At 49.2% G+C, this 20109-nt stretch overlaps 1 protein-coding gene across 23 annotated transcripts in view; it reads right to left on the bottom strand.

The window, feature by feature from the left end:
* Nucleotides 1-20109, bottom strand: part of trol (terribly reduced optic lobes) — a 64815-nt gene that overhangs the window by 1297 nt on the left and 43409 nt on the right. For 19 of the 23 annotated variants that reach the window (XM_089865834.1, XM_089865849.1, XM_089865850.1 and 16 more), the window contains 47 exons: nt 18046-18192; nt 17850-17969; nt 17645-17776; nt 17292-17579; nt 17099-17223; nt 15812-16024; nt 15570-15746; nt 15355-15500; nt 15179-15290; nt 14986-15111; nt 14809-14927; nt 14403-14548; nt 13860-14350; nt 13718-13801; nt 13308-13652; nt 13150-13252; nt 12993-13078; nt 12577-12921; nt 12421-12513; nt 12272-12355; nt 11837-12196; nt 11638-11765; nt 11480-11566; nt 11234-11402; nt 10404-10581; nt 9885-10336; nt 9551-9820; nt 9374-9491; nt 8760-9311; nt 8604-8702; nt 8358-8546; nt 8258-8272; nt 6540-6803; nt 6038-6197; nt 5856-5953; nt 5590-5706; nt 5059-5211; nt 4501-4776; nt 3971-4234; nt 2131-2238; nt 1886-2062; nt 1372-1830; nt 1086-1304; nt 764-1011; nt 514-682; nt 299-433; nt 12-237 (listed from right to left, as the gene is read on the bottom strand). In XM_089865834.1, the coding sequence (XP_089721960.1) occupies nt 12-237; nt 299-433; nt 514-682; nt 764-1011; nt 1086-1304; nt 1372-1830; nt 1886-2062; nt 2131-2238; nt 3971-4234; nt 4501-4776; nt 5059-5211; nt 5590-5706; nt 5856-5953; nt 6038-6197; nt 6540-6803; nt 8258-8272; nt 8358-8546; nt 8604-8702; nt 8760-9311; nt 9374-9491; nt 9551-9820; nt 9885-10336; nt 10404-10581; nt 11234-11402; nt 11480-11566; nt 11638-11765; nt 11837-12196; nt 12272-12355; nt 12421-12513; nt 12577-12921; nt 12993-13078; nt 13150-13252; nt 13308-13652; nt 13718-13801; nt 13860-14350; nt 14403-14548; nt 14809-14927; nt 14986-15111; nt 15179-15290; nt 15355-15500; nt 15570-15746; nt 15812-16024; nt 17099-17223; nt 17292-17579; nt 17645-17776; nt 17850-17969; nt 18046-18192 (9172 nt within the window). The remainder of the gene's footprint in view (nt 1-11; nt 238-298; nt 434-513; nt 683-763; nt 1012-1085; nt 1305-1371; nt 1831-1885; nt 2063-2130; nt 2239-3970; nt 4235-4500; nt 4777-5058; nt 5212-5589; nt 5707-5855; nt 5954-6037; nt 6198-6539; nt 6804-8257; nt 8273-8357; nt 8547-8603; nt 8703-8759; nt 9312-9373; nt 9492-9550; nt 9821-9884; nt 10337-10403; nt 10582-11233; nt 11403-11479; nt 11567-11637; nt 11766-11836; nt 12197-12271; nt 12356-12420; nt 12514-12576; nt 12922-12992; nt 13079-13149; nt 13253-13307; nt 13653-13717; nt 13802-13859; nt 14351-14402; nt 14549-14808; nt 14928-14985; nt 15112-15178; nt 15291-15354; nt 15501-15569; nt 15747-15811; nt 16025-17098; nt 17224-17291; nt 17580-17644; nt 17777-17849; nt 17970-18045; nt 18193-20109) is intronic. The other 4 variants (XM_089865833.1, XM_089865842.1, XM_089865844.1 and 1 more) reach the window with 4 other exon arrangements.

The raw sequence follows: 20109 nt of genomic DNA, 5'->3' as shown, positions 1-20109 counted from the left end.
AATTAACTGACCTGAATTGCAAGTAGCCGTTGACTAAGGCCAAGGCGACGTAGTCTCGATCTCGCCCGTCTTCCTTCTCTTTTTGTCCGTGGAAGAATAGGAGTCCGTTGGCTTGACTCGTCATGAAAGACATCCTGATGGTCTCCGTCTCGAAACCGGAAGTGGGAGGCAATAAACTCTTGTCTAACGCCACGTACCCGTCTCCTCGGAAACTCGCCACTTTGTCGAACTTGGTCACTAATTAAAACGAAGCGGGTAATTTAAAGGGCGCTCGAAATAAATAGAAACCCGGACGTACCGTCGTCGCAATTCTTTCCTTTGAAACCGAGCGGGCATTTGCACTTGTAGCCATCGGCGTCGCCTCGACACGTCGCTCCGTTCTTACACGGTTGCGTCACGTCGCACAAGTTGAATTCGTTGTCGCAATTTCGTCCTAGACGGAACACGAAGTTGTTGAATAAAAATAGGCGGGGGGGGGGGCGAGCGTTTAAAAGGTTAAGAGGGAAGACTGACCTCGGAATCCTTCGGGACAAATGCACCTGTAGGTATTGGCCATGACCTGGCAACGGCCGCCGTTTTTGCACGGGTTGGTGTCGCAGGCCGTGTGGCTTCCACAGTCGTCGACGTTGGCCGCGTCGATGACCGAACTGACCAAATCGATTTTGACGTCGTTGACTTCCATCTTGAAATGATAGAAAAATTATCAATTTTCACGAGTCGAGGTAGAAAGAGAGAGAGAGAGAGGGGGGAGGAGAACAGTTACGTGAGCTAGGCATCCGTCGAAGCCGTGCGTGACGCCGACGAGGGGGCTGACTTTGATCTTGGTGTTGTCGACGCCTCCGACGTACAGATCCATCCCGAGATTGAGACCCTTAGTGTGTCCAGGCGATCGACCGTTGACGGAAGGTCCGCCGTCGATGGACAGCTTCCCGTCTTGCGCGTCCCTCTCGGCTCGCACGTTCACCCACTGATCGGCCTGGATCGGCGCTGGAGATCTAATAACAGCTGGACCTGTAAGGACACCATCGAAACGTCCTTTAGCTCCTTCCGCCAATAGCGACGAGCTTTTCTACGTGTCGAATTACCGGAGCCAGTATCGAAGCGAAATTCGATGGTTTTGTTCTTGAGCGTTATCGAAGTGAAATCGCCGCTGCCGTCCGGGTCTTGTCCGCAGTATAAAATGATGCCGTCGTCCAACGTCCTCGGTTTCAGCTTCATATCGAAAAGCATCTGGCGTTGCACGTCCGGTTTCGGGTAAGCCACGAAAGCTTCGTCCGAAAACGACGGCTCCATGATCAAGATTTCTACGACGCAAAAATGATTTTATTATAGACGGGATCGGCGGCGATATAGCGAGAGGAGGAGTCTGACCTCTTTCGCAGCGCAATCCCGTTCTTCCGAAAGGACAGTAGCAATCGAAGCCTCCTCCGGCTTTATTCAGGCAGCGTCCTTCTCCGCAGACGCCGGGGTAACAAGCCTCGCCCACTTTCTCGCACTCTTGTCCCGAGAAACCCGGAGGGCAAATGCAAAGGTATCCCGTGGCCGTCAAGGCTTCCTGGCAGACGCCACCGTGCAAACAGGGGTTCTCCACGCATCCCTCGCAAACGGTCGTGCCGTGGTTCTCCGCCGTCAACATCAAGTCGTGTTCCGTCTGCTTGATTTTCAACTTGCTGATGCAACCGACGAAGCCCGATTGGAATCCCGTCTGCTTGGGCAAAGCCTCGAAACTCGGCACTCCGCCGATAAACAACGAACCCGTCAAGTCCAGACCCTTAAAACGACCTTGCGCTTCGCCCTTGACCGGAGGTTGGTCGTCCACGTACAGGGTTCCTAATAATAAGTAACGCTTTTACGCGGGCTTCGTTTAGCTTTTCCAGAGCCTTACCGTCTTTATTTTGGCGAATGATTCTGGCAGTGTGCCAAATGCCCATTTGCACGGGTTCTTGGCTCCTGATGACAGCCGGTCCCGAGCCCAATTCCAAGCGGAATTCAACGTGGCCGTCCGATAATCCTAAAGAAATAAAGTCCCCGCCCCCTTCTTGACCGTTGAAGAGGATTAGACCTAAAAGAGTCAAGGTCAAACTTAATGGTCGGCCCAAAGCCCGATCGAGTCGAGTTGAGTCAACAGACCATTTGGCTCTTCGGGTTTGAAATAGACTTGGACGTCGAAGTTGGAATAAGCGTTGGGAAGCCTCTTCATGCGCATGTACGAAGTCGAGACGAATTTCGGGACGGTTCCTAAGATAAAAATGGCGGCGCAAAGTAAGAAAGAGTGAAAGATTAAAAGACGAAATACAAGCGCCAACAAACGAACTAATCTCTCCGAAACGCCTAACGCTAAAGTCGATAGAAGATAAGAAGAAGCGGCGATGGCCCGAATAAAAAGCGACTACAGTCTCTTAGAGGCAACATACTTTGACGAAAAGTTCTCGATCGGGCGCGGAGTAACTACAGTCACTAGGCCAAAGAGCTTTCGTCCCCAGTGGACGCGTCTAATTACGCGTTACGCTTCTTTGAAAGACAGAGACAGAGAAAGTGGTAAAACTAGAGGAGGAGCTACAGGTTCCCAAAGATCTAGGAAAGTACGACAAAACAAGAGAGTGTTCCCGCTTCGGTCTTTACGCTACAGACGCCTAATGGCGGCGGCTTCTTGACCGCCAACAAGTCCAAAGCGGCAATAAAATGTACTTTAAAGAGATATTCTGCTCGATTGATTTCTACCATCGAGATGAGATTGCTCACCGGCCTCTTCCCTCCGCTGCGTCGCGCTAGTCTTGATCGGTGGTTGAACGCATTTTTGCTTTGACGTGGGAGTCTTCGTCTTCCGGACTTTCCAAGTCGCGCGACTTCGCGAACCACGATCTAGTCGTCTGAAACGTCACTTATAGACTAATCCTACATACCTAGACTGGCGGCTTAAGATTAAGATCGAGCACTCGCTTCCGGTCCCAGACCAGACCAGACCAGTGGTGGAAGCGCCGAACCACCGAGAGAAGGATTGATTATATAACGAAGGTGGCACTCTAGGAATGATTTCGTTGTTGAGTGTTGTTAAAGTGAGTGATTCGAGAACAAGTGCGGGTTGGTGTTAACCGAATTAATACGGAACGGTAGCGACAAAAATCCACGATGGTAGCGAGGTTAAGTTTAGTTGGCTGCGCGCTGTTAATGACTTTGACATTCTGGTAATTGCGGTTAGTTTCCAGACAGAAATCCACACTCGATATTTACTGGCCTGCCGTTTCCTCGCTTAGAGATGTCTTCGAACTGCCGTTCAACTGCGATCGGTCGCTGCGCATCTTGATTCATTCTTTCATTCTTTTAGACGGATGCAGTTTAGATGGCTTTTTAATTACGCGTCTTCAATGGTATCTTTTTTATCTTCGGCATTTTTATCTTCGCAATTTAGATTTGAATATTCCCACGGAGAGCGCGACGTCATACATTCCGAACCCCCCCCCCCCCCTAGCACGCTTAACCTCTCTATCAGCCTTTATAAATAAGCCTTACTCTCCTCCCTCGTAAGCCCCGTTAGAACAAAGTTTAAGCGGCGGAAAATTTCCAGTTTTTAGTCTCATTTTATAGACAAGACAACCTTAGTTCGAGCGAGACAACCTTTAGGTTGTTGCGTCCGAATTAACGTGTCTCGAATAGCCTTACTGGCGCCGCTACTATAGTCTTTGAGCGGCTGGCTTCGTTTCGCCCTCTGACACCATTTTGTGGCGAAGCGAGGCGAGGCGCTCGCTCAAAGACGATCGAAGCTCTCCTAAAAGTATAAAGTGGGCATTTTATTTTAGGAAATAATGTACAACGATTGTTTTATTAGCCGCTGCTGGTGGCAGACTCGGTAAATGGCGCGCCGATAAACTTTTATGTCATAATAATAGATTATAAAATGGCGATGGACTTTCCCGATTGTAGCGTTTGTAACAATTGATTGAAAGTTGTTAAAAGTTATTTAGTCGTTAACCTGTTATGATGACGATGGTGGGGATTTCCATCGTGGTCGTGTCGCTCTTGGCCGTGCAGATGTAGATGCCGGCGTCCTCCAACGTCAACTTGGGAATGGTCAACGAGTTGCCCCGACTCAGCGCTTCCGAGCGGATGGGGGCGCCCTGCTTGGACCACGTGTACGCCACCGGACCCTCCAAGTTGTTCTCGCAGTCCAACACCATCGTCGAACCCAAGGGCGCCGCGCGCGTCTCAACTTCGTCCGGGTTTAACGTCGGCGTCACTAAATCATTCAACAACGTTAGGAGGCTAATACCATAGCTAGCCAATTTTCATCATTTCTCTAAATTTGTGAACCGCTTTCTATTAAAATTACTAAAGGAACGGACTTCTGCCCAAAGAAAGAACTGCCTCGAAGTACTTACGGTGGTTTAGTTGAAGAGCAATTCCAATTGGTAGGCGAGGGAATACGAGTAATTATGGCATTATTTCGCGTCAAGTAGGCTTATTATCTATTTATTCGGCTAAACTTTGAAACCAAGAACTGACCTTGAATAGCTAGAACGTAGCTGTCGCTGAAGGACCCGGACTGGCTGTCCAGCGTGCACCTGTAGACACCGCCATTCTCGGCCTTGACGCCGTTGATGGTCAAAACGTTGCCGCGCACTTGGACGTTGTCGGGGAAATGTCCTTCGTGCTCCACCTTGGACCATTGTACGGCCGACGGTTGGCGAGTGCCGCTGACCCGACACCTCAATGTCAGCGTGTCGCCCATGTTAACCATCTCTTTGCTCGGTTCGATGCGCACTTCGATCGTGGGCACGTCTACCGTAACCATCAAGAAAAATTAAACAGGAAACGGGGGGGGGCGCGGAGGGCAACTAAAACGGAGGCAAAGTGCGCGGCAGGAGAAATTATAAGCGGCGGCGGTGGCCGACACCGCCTCTCTTTGACACTTCCAAAGGAAAGTGCTAAGACTAGCGAAGCCGATAATAGCTGGCTGCTTCAAAAGGCATCGTAGGCCGGACTATCTTATGGGCCGATGTCTTTTGAAGGAGGCCAATAGATTACGCTATGGAAGCTAATTGAGGTGGTGTTGGGACGAACCGCTGGAACCGCGAGTGACTCTTTGGCAATCTCGTTCGTCGCTGGCGTTCTGGCAATCGGGGCGGCCATCGCATCGCCTGCCGCCTTCTAGGCAACCTCGCCCGTCTAAACAAGCGAACTGGCCCGCCACGCACATTGATACTAATCCTCCGGCTGACCATCCCCAAAATAAAGATACGACCGATGGGGTGTGCGGGTGGTGGTGTTCCAGGAAGGAAAAATTAATACACAAAGTATTTGTTATTAAATTACATGCTTGTTTAAAATGAAATCCGTGCACCGTGACGCGAGTTAGCTTCCGAGGGAAGATCGTGCGATTAAAATAACTCCCGAAGAAACGGAACTAGAGATCAATTAATTAAGAGAGATAAAAAGATTTATTGCGAAAGGATTTTGAATTATACAAAGAAAGAATTAGGAAGGATTGGATGCGTTGGGTGAAAGAATGGGTGGAACGTTTCATGCTGACGCAATCGGGATGCAACCGAGTTAATTATTATAAGAGTGAAATCAGGCCAAAGGGAGCGGTACCGCAATTAATCTCGTCGCTGAAATCGGGACAATGGAAGAGACGGTCGCAATGACGCCTCTTGTCGATGCACGTGCCGTCCACGCAACGGAACTCCCCGCTGCCGCAACCTCGCTTACCTTTTCAGGTACACACCAAGAGCCAAAGAATTACCCAAAACCAAACCGTGTTAGTCGCCAATCAAGTTGAAAATTAGTTTCAATCAGTGTTAGTAAATTGTTACGCGCCACCAAAGAATAAGGGCCTAAACTAAGTCACGGCGTCTTACCTTTGACGTTCAGGACGACGAAATCCCTTTGGCGTCCCGTACGAGAGACGACGTTGCAAATATACCTGCCAGCGTTGTCTAATTTGCAATTGCGAATTCTAAAACAAAGTTAAACGGTGGTGGCATTGTACCGTCCGTCGTTAAGTTTCGTATTGGAAAATAAATCTACGGTCGAGTTATACCTAAGACGGTTGTTGATGACTTCGGCATTGTCTGGTAAGGGGTTGTTCTCGAAGGTCCAGTCGATGCGGTAGCTGCCGGCCGGGGGTGTCACAACCGGACACGCCAACTCCACCGTCTGACCCACGTACGTTGACTCCTCCCGCCTCAAAGGCTGAGACTCTGAAAGACGCAACGTCTTATTAACCAATTATAAACTGAAGCGAAAATAAAAAGAAATAAATAAATTTAGAAATCAATTCGTAAACAAATAAATAAAGCTAGAAATCAATTCGTAAACAAATAAATAAAGCTAGAAATCAATTCGTAAACAAATTAATGAAGGCAGAAATAAATTCGTCAACAAATAAAAGAAGGCGGAAATAAATCATTGAAAATGAATGAAATTCGAAACTGAAAATCAGATGATAAGAAAAAGGATTGTCTTATTTCAATTTGGTCCTCCCCCGTTTTCCGTCCTTGGTTGGAGTGGACGTAGATCTCGGGAACGACGGACGGACTCACCCTTGACGATGATTTCGGCTTCGCCTTCGGTTTTGCCGGCGGCGTTGACCGCCGTGCAAAGATAGCGGCCCGAGTCGGTCAAAAGAATGCCGCGAAATTCCAGGAGTCCGTGCGCTTGAACGACGCTCGGTCCGAGGGGGGCGCCACCCAGTTTGTTCCAATGGACCGTGATGGGTTGGTCGCCCGAAGCCGAGCATTGCGAGCGAACGACGTCGCCCAAATAGGCGTACTGCTTCGGCGGATAGACGCGAATTCGAGGAGGCGCTAAGCCGGCAAAGCCACGCGGACAAAATAGAAATAACAAGCGAACGACGCTCAGCTTTCGACCCCTTATTTTGAGTCAGGGACGTACCGATCCCTAGATTCCATACGATTGACGTGGCCATGACGCTTACCAATCTCTTCCATATTCGATAGGAATTTAATGGAGAGGTCAGCCGAAATTGTAAGTGCTAGTGGACTCGATAGGTCTATTGCCCGAAACTCTCGCGGAGTAGGAGTAGGCGGTAGGCGCTACTATGTCGTCTACATTGGGTCTCGGTTGAGGTTTGCTCGCTCGGGGCATAGACCTATCGTATCACGAATCCACTGGCAATGACAAATAGACAATTTTCCCATATGGAATCTAGCGACGAGGGGTCAAGGGGGCCGCAATCGATCGCTCCCTCCCCCTCTTGGCGCAATTAAACGACAGTCTGCGAATGGAAAGCGTACGATTGGTCTATGCGCCATATAGCGTTTGTGGGGGGCCCGATAGAACGACGAATGGACCCCCCCCCCGTGGGCTCGGGACGGGAAGCGGGTGGGTGGGTCAAGCGTGGTTTGGATTGTCCGTTGTCAAAGGGCTTTTATTTTCCAATGTATAATCACAATTGTATAACAATTATTAGAACAATGACCAAAATTTGAACAACGTTCCGGAGAAGTGTCTCCCCGCAAAAACATTTCTTACAAAAAAGTATATCTCGTGTAAACTTGATCTCACCCCAAAAAAACTCCAACCCCCCCCCCTTCCGACCAGAGAATATTTACTAAAACGCTTTTAAAGGCTTCGTAGCTAGGATAGTCCCGCTTTCGAAACACCATTGTCACCAAACATTACGTATCGCGATAATTAAAATTCGATTTATACCTTTTCGACCAATCCGCGATGCTATGGCGTGATGACAGTGATCTTGGAAAGAGGGGGTTTCTTATAGAATGTGTAGGCACGCGTTAAATATTTATTGCTTAATTTGGCTCATTTCATTTTCGTTGTATCGAACTATTAATAGCTAAACTAGCTAACCACTAAAACCGTCCCGTTCAATCCCCAAATATTAAAATTTTAAATGTATAATTTCTCGCTCGACTAGGCTAATAGAGGCTCTAAAATTTTCACAAAATGTTTAGTTTTGGCTCGGCGTTCTTTGAAAGGCGATAAATTGTAGTAGTAATTACGCTAAGCTGGCTGCCACTAACTACTGACTCACTAGGCGACTCGAAATCAGGTACCACGTAGTAATAATAAGATAACAAAGAGAGAGAGAGAGAGAGAGAGCTAATCTCTGGTAGAATTAGCGGCGGCGCGGAACGAGGTGGTCACGCGCTCAGGCAAACGAAACATTGCGTTTGCAATTTGAAAGCCAGAATCAGTTCTAGGAGGAGGAAGGTGGCGGCGCCAAAGACGTCGGCGGACAAACCGCGAACCAGACAACTAAGCGAAGAAGAGTTCTTACCTCGAGAGTAGACCGCTGAGCAGCGTCCAAAATGCGAGTGCAACTTTAAAGGCCTTATTCGAGAAATAGACAGAAAATAGGAAAAGGAGGGCGGACTTACCGACAACAGCCAAGCGAGCTTTGGCAGTCAGAATAGGAGCGCCCTCGATGGAACCCGTGCAGACGTATTCTCCTTCGTCCCCTTGCTTGACCATCGGGATGTACAGGACGCCGTCTTCCACTCGATGACCGCTCGGTAAGGGTTCGTCGTCCGAGCGCGACCACGACAGGCGGACTTCGGGCGTGTTACCTGAAGACCAAGACCTTCAATATCGTCACCTACTTAAGGACAGTCGATAAATCTAACCTCTGACGAAGCATCTCATTTGCACGGGATTTCCGACAGAGACGGAGGTGACTCGGTCCTCGATGACGATTTCAGGCACGATGGATTCGGTGTCTTCCACTGGAAACGAATTCATTTAATTTGGACTCGGCCGAAGAATAAAGAGCTTTGACGTACCAATCAGTTGTATTCTTTCCTCGGATTCGCCGGCGCCGCTTCTGGCTCGGCAGGCGTAGGTGCCGCTGTCGGCTGACGTGACGCGGTTGATCTCTAGGACGGCCATCCGGTCGCTGCCCGGGACAGGCGCGCTCATCGGGACGCTGACTTGTTGCAGTTTGTACCAGCTCAAGTTGGGTTGCGGGTCTCCGTCGGCTTGGCATTCCAATCGGACACGTTCGTTGACGCGCACCCGGTAAGGACTGCTCTGGAGGATTCGGAGCGAGGGCGAGCCCAGGACTTGCAGGTTGGCTTGGGCCGTCACCCGACCCGCCAGGTTCTCGGCCGTGCAAATGTACACGCCTTCTTCGTCTCCCGTCACGCGATTGAATCTGATGACGCCTCCGTTCAGGATCTCGGTGTTGCTGGTGAAAGGACTGCCATCGGCGCGCGTCCAATCCACCAAGGGCGTGGGGATTCCGGCCGAGACGCGGCACTGGAACAGGATGCTTCCTCCTCGGTTGATGGCTTGCGTCGATTCCGGGTACAGTTCAATGGCGGGAACTTCCCGTCCTAAAATGACCACCGGTTCAGGCGAGTGTCAAGGCAACAGCCAACTTCCTAGGGGTACTTACTTTCGACTTCGACAATGGAAGAGGCTTGGGCACTTCCGTCGGAGTTTTCGGCTTTGCAAACGTAGAGACCACGATCCTCCGTTACAATGTCTTCAATCAAGAGCGTTTCTCCTTGGATCTGAGCCCGAACATTCTTAGAATAACGGATTCTTAATAGTAAAAAGTGGATCTACTTACGATTTTGTGTCTGGGACTGAGGGTGCCGCCCACTTTGCTCCAAGTGATGACGGGTTTGGGGTTGCCGCTACTAACGCATCTCATTTCGCCCGAAGATCCCTGGATCAGCGTTTGTCGTTCCGGTTCCACTCGGGCCGTTGGAGGACCCCGTCCTTGGCTGACCAATAATCGCGCTTGTTCTCGCGCCGTTCCGTGAATGTTGCTGGCCGTGCAAATATAATTTCCGCTGTGTTCCACAGTGACGCGCGGCAACAAAAGAGTCCCGCCATTCTAAAAGCGCATTTTAAGTCTCAGTCGTCAGTCGGAAAGAGTCATTCGTCCGAGAAATACGCACCTGACTGCTGGTGGACGGCAAAGGTCCGGACGAGAAGGTCCACCTGATGGTAGGCGTGGGAGCACCGGTGACGCGGCACTCGAGCGTCACGGTCTCTCCGGGTTGGGCGTCGTAGTTGGCGGGACTGATGGAAACTCTGGGCACGTCAATGTCGGGGAGGACTTGTCGGTCGCCCTTGACGAAGAGGACGGTGCGAACGGAGCCGGCGCCAGCCGAGTTCCTGGCAGAGCAAAAGTATTCGGCTTCGTCGCTCTTCCTGGCCGCCGGGATCCTGAAGATCCCGTCGACGAAGGACGACTGGGGATTCAATTGGTTGTTGCGACCGCCCGTCCATTGCAGTTCCGGTTCGGGGAATCCTTCCGCGATGCATTGGAACTCAACAGGATCACCGACGTTGACGCTCAAGTACGATGGCTCGATTCGAACGCGAGGAGACGTCGTACGACCGGCGCCTGTTCAAAAATAAACCATCTCAGTCTGTATGAATTTGGTGCCATTGGTAGCCTTCTCAGTTCTCACCTTCGACTATGAGAGTAACTCGTTTCTGGTCAACGCTGTTGAGGTCCGATCCAGTGCAGACGTACGTCCCGCTGTCTTCCGGTCTGACGTTGACGATGGTCAGCACGCCGCTCGCTTCCGTCGAGCGTCTACTCGGGAACTCACCCCCTTCTTTAGTCCACGCTAACGTATAAGACACCTAACGCGAAAACACCGCCTCACTCCATCAATTAAACCTCTCCAAATTTGGAAAATCATTCGTCTTGATTCAGTTTCCAAAATACGCTAACGAACTTAAGAGTTCCAAAGCGCTAAGATACTATAGTGGAAACTGAAGGGCGAATGGGTGGATGGTATGAGTGGACCTCAACAACTACGGTAGTTTGTATGTTCCTCCCCCCCCCCCCATAGTAAGCGTAAGAAATCGAGGTATCTCTACCCCCCCCCCCTAAAACATGGTTTCGTTCTATTTTTATTTAAGTTGACATAAAGTTCTTAGGTCTAATTACTTGAATAAGTTTAAATATTGTTTAAATTGAAATGAAAAAGTAATTGGACTTAAATTACCGGTACCTCTTCAGATTTGAACAAAGAATATAAAGATAGAAGAAATTGAAAATAAGAAGTACATTGAAGGAATACGACAAAGAAATTAAGCCAACGCAAAAACATTAATAAACATTAATGACGGAGCTAAATTAATCCAATGACACGAAGCGGGGTGTGTCAGTTACGATACAATAAGCCTACATGTTAGGGTTCTCCTAGCATTTGACGGACGTCAAGGAGTTGACGCGTTAGGGGAATGATTATATTAAGAAAGAGCATAGTTACGAATAGACGACACCTACATCGCTAACCTGGCTTACGCCCGAACAGCGGAACGTCACGGATCCTCCGGCCGGAACCCGTTGCGTCAACGGGCCCTCTACGCGCACGCGGATCGTCTGAACAGTCCCCCGGGACGGCTCGCATCTGCTGCCAACTTGCAGAGGATTGCCTCGGTAATTCTGAGCGCAACTAGATTAAAAGCCAGCGAGAGAATCTTTCAACCCCCGCCCTAACACCCAGTAAATAACCGCTCCCCATTAACTTACGCTTCGCAAAGCCTTCCGACGTAGCCGATGGGACAAGCGTTGCAAGTAGGTTGACCATCAGTGTCCAAATTACACGTCCTCGAGAACCTAAGGCCGAGAAATTTAACATTAGTCTCTCGATTTTATAGAACCACTAGTCGAGTCGATATCGACTTAACTGGTTGGATGGAATGGTTAGGGGGCAAGGACACGGTTTGCAATCTTCGGGCGTTCCCCTCGTGGCGTCTCCGTAAAATCCCTCGACGCAACGTTCGCAATTATCGCCCATGGTGTTGTCGCGACATCTCTGACAAGAAACGTTAACGCGTAATGAGGAGTCTATTTAATTTCTAAAAGAGAAGGTGGCGGGTGACTTACGACGCATCTTCCCGTTGTGGCGTCGCATGACTCAGAGTGTCCGTTGCAATTGCATCGAGTGCACCTGCCGAGGCCCGGTCCGCTAGCGGTGGCGTCTCTGATGTAGCCGGGGGCGCATTCCTGGCACGAGAGGCCGATGTAACCCGGGGGACAGACGCACTGCTCGACTTCCGTGGCCAAACCTTGTCCGGTGGCGCGAGGATTGGCCGTGTCCATCATGATGTCCCGCAGCTTGGACTGTTCCATGCGTCGGTTGAAGGAAGCTCTGATCAGGAGCGCCTCGACGTTGGCCAGTACTTTCATAAAGTGTTCGCGTTTAGCGGCTGTTGGACCAAAACTCTCGACGATTTGCCAGTTCCTCTGAAACAATTCAACATCAAATCCGAGACGTTAAAAATGAGCCAACTCGTGAGAAATTGAATGGTCAGTAAGTACCTCTTGCAAATCGATCTCGAACGTCCTGGTTTCTCGGTTCCGTAATGGAGGGTTGTTGACGTAAAATATGGAAATTCCGTTTCCCTAAAAGCGCTTCCAATTAATCCCTCGGGAAAATTTGAAATGGGGAATTACGATTAAGGACTTACGATGATCTCGACGTCGGCGTCGTTAAAGACTTCTCCGTCGGGACTGGCAGTGTAAGATTGAGTGTAAACTAGTCGCCCTCCGTAGGAGGCCAGCTAGACGCCGAGAAGAGTGGTTAAAGACGCTAGTCACGGAGTGGAAGGGGTGAAGGGACTTACTCGGTTGCCTAAGAACTGAGCGGGAAGCGACCAATAGAAGGTTTCCTGGGCTGCTTCGGCCTCTTGCGGGAATCCGGTGAAGCTCATCTCGTTCTGGTTGGGGTTAACGACGATTCCCTCGGTCAAGACGCGAGAACGGTACCGATTGGTCACTTGGAAGTTGTGGCTATAGAGATCTCGGGCGTCGCGCAAGCGCATGCGGATCTGGTCGCGGTAATAGGAACTACTCGTGCACTGATTGGTGATGTTGAAGCAGAAACAAGCGGCGCAACCCTCCGGATTGTCCGCCTCCAAATTGAAGAAGCCCTCCTTGCAACTATTGCAGTTTCTGCCCTGAACGTTGGCCTAAAATGGACAAACCCCTTAGTATAGACATTACGAGTTTTGAGAGGCTTTTAAACATTGTCAGAAATTACCTTGCATCGACAAGATTTAGTTCTGTAATCGCAGTCGAAAGCGGCGCTTCCCCTTCGGTCGCAATTGCAAGCGGAACCCGTATCGTCTAGGAAAAGACCTCACTCGTTAATGTTGCGCTTTAAATTTATAATAAAACTGGTTAAAAAGGGGCGGTACTTTCTAAAGGTCGGCAGTCATTGGGCGTTCCGTCAGTCGCCGTTCCTACAAAACCGGGAGCGCATTCTTGACAATATTCTCCCGCCGTATTGTGCTGACAATTCTGCGAAGGATAGCGTTAAGTACGCTCTTAAAGTACCGGCCATTAAGTGACTTACTCGACAGGTTCCGACTTCGGGGTCGCAGTCGCTGGAATGTCCGTTGCAGATGCAGGGGTCGCACAAGCCCAAATAAAGGCCGGCACCCGAGCGAGTGTAGCCAGAGTCGCAGTCTTCGCACGACAAACCTTTGTATCCGGTGGGACAGCGACACTGCTCGACGGCCAGAGCGCGTTCGCGGCCATTCGGCGTTTCCGTCGCCGTCTCCATCGAGACGCTGTGCAAACTGCTGAGCAAAGTGTCCGCCGTGTAAGTGCCCTTGATGAAGATGGCCGAGATGTTAGCGATGGCCATCAAGAGATGCTCCCTGTTCGTTGGCTGGCCGTCGCTTCGCAGCCAATAGGACTGCCAAAACGCAAAGTTCCTCGTTAAAGTCCGTCACGTTGGCGGTTTCGAGCGTTAAAACTTACTTCGAACATTGGAATGGAGATGCTTTGCAAAATATTGGGCCTTAGTCTTTCGCGATGTCGGTAAATCATAGTTATTCCATTGCCCTATTGGGTTAAGATCCATTTTAGCTAGCTCGACCACGAAACGAGGGAGTCAACTTACTATGAGTTGTACGTCGGGATCGTTATTGGTGCTGGCCAGTCTTCCCGGTTCGTATCTGACCGTGTAATTCAAAGTTCCGCCGTAAGCGACGACTTTGCTGCCCAAGAACTGTCTGGGAAGTTGCCAATAGTAAGTGGGCGACGTCTTCCCGACAAAGTTGCGGTAAGTCAATTCCATGGTGCGAGGGTCGATGGCCAAGTCCTGGTCGATGGTGGTCTTACGCTGCAAATCGGTCAAAACGACACCCGCCGGGTTGTCGCTGAAGGTCAAGGCGACGCGTTCGCGGTGCCAAGAACTACTGGTGCACGCTTTAGTGATGCCCATGCAGAAACAGTCGATGCAACCGGAAGGAGAACCGGGGTTCAAGTAGTAGGTGTTGGGTTTGCATTGGTCGCAACGGGAACCGGTGGCGTACGGTTTGCATTGACACAATCCCGTCGTTGGACTCGGTTCGGAGGTCAAACTTCCCACGGGATCGCATTGAACGCGTCCTACGATAACGAAGTTAGCCAGGGTACGAGGAAGCGAGCTTAAAAGACTGACCTCTAGCTTGGCACTGGCTTCCCGGTTGGTTAGGGTTTCCTTCGTAGCCGGGAGCGCAGCGTTCGCATCGGCGACCTTCGTAGCCGATGGGACACGCGTCGCAGGTCACTTCGCCGTCGCTGGCCAAAACGCAAGTCGGTGAGAACCTAAGAACCGTGAACATTCCGTTTAAAGACTCGCTCAAAATATTACGAATAATAAAAACGCGTAGCGTCATTGACGGACGACCATCTATTTGTTAAATAAACGTTACCATTCTTTGGGTAATCCGACTGCCCAAGGATTGAGCAGACTTAAATCAGCGTAAAACAAAACAACGAGTTACAATCTCGAACTTAACACGAAGAACTAATTCGAAAAACTCTTCCATCTTAAACGGGCGTTAGAAACTCGGAAATAGACTTACTGATTAGGCGGGGTGATTCTGGGACAAGGGCAAGGTTGGCAAGTGCCCCGGATGGCGTCGCCGTAGTATCCTTTCCGGCAGCGTTCGCATTGACGACCTTCCGTGTTGTGTTGGCAATTCTACGGCAAAAGCGCGGTCAGTAAAAGTACTTAAGTAAAGAGTGGTTAGTCGTTGTACCAAGCACTCTCCCGTGGAAGGATCGCACAAATCGGAATGTTGGTTGCAGTTGCAAGTGACGGTGGTGGGGAGGCATTCGCCCAAGTAACTGGTGCTGGCCCTCCTGTTGTACCCGACGGCGCAGTTCTGCACCGGGACACGAAGAAAGAGTACATTAATGCCTATCGAAATTGTCTAGTTAAAAGTCACTGACCTCGCACGAACTTCCGGTGTAACCGGGAGGACAGGAACATTTTTCGACGTAGACGGCCATGCCCCGATTTTTATCGATGAGAGTGGCCGTGTCCAGTCTGACATTGGACAAACTGACAGCGGCGAAAAAACGGTCAGACTTGGCTACTAAAATTTGCCCGACAGTAGGTTAGTTACCTGGTTTCCATGATTTCTTCGTCGTAGCTGGCTCTGACCAAGACACTCTCCAGGTTCTGTAAGACCATCATGATGTCTTCCCTGCTGGTCGGGTCACTGATGGGAACGTCCCCGCGAGCGTGGGCTTCGACCGCGTGCCATTCGCCCTATAATTAGAAGAAATGGAACTTCAAGAAGCGCGACTTGATTTCCTCGGATGAAATTTGGCGACCGACCTCCCAAAACCTGATTTCGGCGTTGTTATCTCTTTGGGGTCCGTAGGCCGTCTTTAGGACGTGGTACAAGGTCATTCCGTTGCCCTTTAGAATGACGTCGGGGATTCGAGGGGGTCGAGGAAGGAACTCGGACTTGTAACGGAAAGTGTAGCGGAGATAACCGCCGTAAGAATGCAACTGAAGATACCGGAAAAGTTATTTAAAGATCTTAAGGAAATTGACTTGGCGAGGGTCGGCTTTACTTGATTGCCTAGGAACTCTAGAGGAAGACTCCAATAGAGGAAAACTCCCGGTGGAAAGGATTGGCGAACGCGGTCGTCGACGCTGTACTCTTTGGTGGAAGCCTGGTAGTCTATGGCGTCTTGGTTGGGCGGGTACTGGGCGCTGACGTCTTCGTACGAAGCGTCTCTCTCCCTCCTGAGCGAGCGCATCGACAGATCTTTGTCGAGAGAAATCTGAAAGCGAGTCCCGGTCCGTTGGACAAAAACCGAGTACTTTGACAGGGTTCATACAACTTTTGGAAAACAAATTTCCCTGAGATTTCCTGGTTTTTCCTCATATACTTCCCTGAATTTTCTAGAGATACGAGCCTCCAAAGTTTAGTGTATGGAGGGGGTTGTTTGTTTACGTTTTGCTTAATTACTCGGCCCCTGTTTGTCGTAGCCCTAAGTTTTTAGTATGGTTAGATGGGGGACAAATTGGGATATAACATACTCAAAGGACATCCCCGTATCTCTAGTAGAAACAGAGTTACGAGCCTCGAAAGTTTATCGTTAAAAATCAAAAGTAACCTAATAACAATAAGTGAGACAAAAAATAAGTTGACGACGATATTGAGGTAGCCTCAAGTTTAAAGTATCCTTGTATGGGGAGCAAAGAGTACTATAACATATCCAAAGGAGATCCCCGTATCTCTAATAGAACAAGAGTTATGAGCCTACAAAGTTTAGTGCAAAAATCATAAGTAACATAATAACAATAAGTGAGACGATACCAAAGCTGACGAACATTTTCCTTAATATCTCGGCCCCTGTTTGTCGTAGCCCAAAGTTTTTAGTATGGTTAGATGGGGGACAAATTGGGCTATAACATACTCAAAGGACATCCCCGTATCTCTAGTAGAAACAGAGTTACGAGCCTCCAAAGTTGGGTCTAATGCTATTCCTATGGAGGGGGTTGTTTGTTTACGTTTTGCTTAATATCTCGGCCCCTGTTTGTCGTAGCCCTAAGTTTTTAGTATGGTTAGATGGGGGACAAATTGGACTATAACATACTCAAAGGACATCCCCGTATCTCTAGTAGAAACAGAGTTACGAGCCTCCAAAGTTGGGTCTAATGCTATTCCTATGGAGGGTATGTTCAGGAACATTTTGCCCCTGTTTGCGCAAATTTCCCTGATTTCCCTGAATTTTACGAAAAATTCGAAATTTCCCTGAATTTCCCATGAGATTTTTGTCAACTATTTATTTCCCTCATTTTTCCGGGTTTTCCAGGTTTGTATGAACTCTGTTTGAGACTGAATTACTTACGTTAGTCAGGAAGAGATTGCTGCTGTAACACGTGTTACTAATTCCGAAACAGAAACATTTAAGGCACTCGTTTTGCGTCTCGGCCACGTCGTTGAAAAGCGGCGGTTGACACAAGCCGGCTTTCGCTGTCCAATCAAAAGGATTTATAGAATTCCCTATTGGAATAGTTAGGGTTCAACAGATAGATTATTACGTTTGACGACGAGTATGCAGTCGGGGGTGGCGATGATGGAATCCTTGCTGTTGATGGCTTCGCAACTCCAGGCTCCGCCGTCCGTCTTGCGGGCGTCCCGGATGGTGACGGTTCCCTGTCCATTCTCGGACTTGGTGGTGACGCGCGGCGTCGAAGGCGGGTGTCCCCAGTTCAGTCTCCAGCTGATGACGGGCGTCGGTTTGCCCACCGCCACGCAACTAATCACGGCCGTCGAACCCTCGGCTACCGTCAGAGTGTCGGGGGGTGGCTGAGTAATCGTAGGAGCGGCTAACAACCGAGGATAAGAGGTCAAGAAGCGTCAATCAACAAGCGTCGTTGTACGTATAGCTTACTGCAGCCAACTTCGTCGCTGTTGTCTTGGCAGTCGAGTTCGCTATCGCAGTGGAAACTCTTGGGGATGCATTGGTCTCCCGATTGGCATTGAAACTCGTCGTAGCGACACGGCGACTCGGGATGATTCGGTTCTGAAAACCATTCCCCCATTTTTAAACTCTAGCCAACCCAGCCTAATCTTGGCAGATGGGCGCTGGTACTTACTGCAAGACTTCTCGTCACTGTTGTCACCGCAGTCATTCTCTCCGTCGCATCGCCACACTTTGAGGACGCATTTCTGATTATCACATTGGAATTCGCTTGGCTCACAGCGAACTTTGTAACCTGTTCGACGGAAGCGAAATGATTAGCCTATATCCGTGGCACCACGAAGACTTATTGGTTCTTAGCGCTAACTGACCGCACGAGCTCTCGTCGGACTGGTCGGTGCAGTCAAAGTCTCCGTCGCAGACGTATTCCCTGGGAATGCATTCTCCGTTCTTGCAAGTGGCTTCGTTTCTCTGGCAGTTTCCTGGCGGGCGGACGGGACGCGTCGTGGGTGGCGTGTCTGCCGGGTCGCGTGCAAAAAACAAGGACACGGTGTCACGCGCGGACCTCTACGACCCCGCAACCCCGCAAAATTAAGCCTTTGCAACCGAAACAACCAACTCGAAGAAGTGATCAAAAATTTTCAAATCAAATCGAGCAAATTCGGGATAAAAAAAGAAGGCTCACGCAAAAAAGCGTCGCGAAGTTAAAACTGGCTTCTCCGAACGATTAAAAAATGAAACGGTTGCAAAAGAATAATTTCAATAATTGCAATTCTGGCATTCAACAAAATCTAACAAGCAATAACTCTTACAAAAAATCATATTTTCCCAGTTATCGCTTCTGCCAGAGTTGAATGAAACTTTTAGGTGGGCTTGAAGCGATAAGTGAGCAAGGCGCGTCACCACTCACCGCGCAAATTGAGCGCGAAAGAGCCCCCCAAGTAGGGGGTCTTTGAGCGTGGTGGCGTCGGTGGTGGCGACGTCGAGTATTTTCAGCGAATCGAGAGGTTTAGGCTATCCATTTGGGCAGCGAGATTTTAGTCTAACCGAAAAGCTAAACGAAAAGTAGCCGTCGTCGATAAGAATTATCTGGCGTTATTGAACGATCGAATGAAGCGCAATTTCCGAAATAAATAATAAGAGGACCCATCACCTTAAAGCGCTCCAACATAATCCAGAGAGATTCAGAATCATAACTGAACCTCTCCGATTAATACCATGACGTTTCCGACCCTATCTTTCATTAAAAATAATCATTTATTTTGTCCTTGCCGAGGGCCCTCCAGCCACGCGTTGGCTAACTGGGCCGACACTGGTTTAACTGGCGTGGCGGTCGACCCCCGGACCTACGAATGACGAGGTTACGGTTAAATAGGCTTGCCAAACAAAGTCATGCATATTTTTCCCCAAAAATAAAAGTGTCGTTATATTTTAGCATAGATTGTTGACGGACATTTCAGCTCAGAGCGTTATTAAGTCAGCGCGAGATCTTAATGTTAATGGTGTCTAAGGCCAGGATGCCACCTCTCAGTCTCAGCTGGTTAATTTCAGAGAAAACAGTCGTGATTCTAACCTCGTGTAAGGCCACCGTCAAGTTCAAAAGCGTCTTGTCCATTCGAGCGGTGTGTGCCGATCTCGGAGCGCGAACCACCCGCGCGATCATTCATGCACCCGCGCGACACAGCGTGCCACCGTCACGCGTCATAACAATCCCCGCGTTCTTGGCCGGCGCCGGCGAAACTGTTCTTCGTAGCGCCATCAACAAACTTGGTTAGATTGGCCGCGCAATTTCAAACACCGCGCGTTAAAAGTCTCTTTTTTTAACCCGCTAAAGAAGATTAGTAACGGAAAAAACAACCAAGAAACGTAGGCACTTCCATCACTTGAGTACGCGTACAACATTCTACGAATTTGAATATTAAAACCACACCCTTACGGATTAGGCCAATCGCAGCCTCGAAATTAGACCAGATAATTACGCCGATGTTGAGGGAAGGAGGGGACCATTAACAAAGGTATAAACACTCCAAACAAAATTAATTAAATTTCAATCATTACATGCAAAACAGACATTAAATGGAAAGATGGGGGATTCGATTCGAACCGACCGACCAAAGGCACCAAAATGAACTTCAAAATTGGGGGCTATTTTGGTGTCTCGAGTGGTCAGACTCCGAGTGGCGAATTATTCTTACCAAATTGGTCGATGTGTTTTTTTTTGTTTTTTTTTGAGTTTCCATTTTTGAGCAGCGTGAAATATTTCAATCGTAACATTTCAGAAGGGCAATTAATTAATGATAATGATAATTAAGATAGAATGGAAACTCGAGTGATGAAGGTGAAAAATAGGACAGTCCTAACTGACCAACGTAACTCTTTTAAAGTGAAAACTAGAGATTTCGATTTTATTCGTTCAATTTTAGACTAAGTCAAAA

The sequence above is a fragment of the Phalangium opilio genome, unplaced genomic scaffold (assembly GCF_054372755.1).
Source record: "Phalangium opilio isolate 3A_F unplaced genomic scaffold, DU_Popi_V2 ptg000017l_1, whole genome shotgun sequence".
NCBI classification, from domain to species: Eukaryota; Metazoa; Arthropoda; class Arachnida; order Opiliones; family Phalangiidae; genus Phalangium; species Phalangium opilio.
Note: the sequence above shows the minus strand (reverse complement) of the source record. Positions and strands in the feature narration are given on the sequence as shown.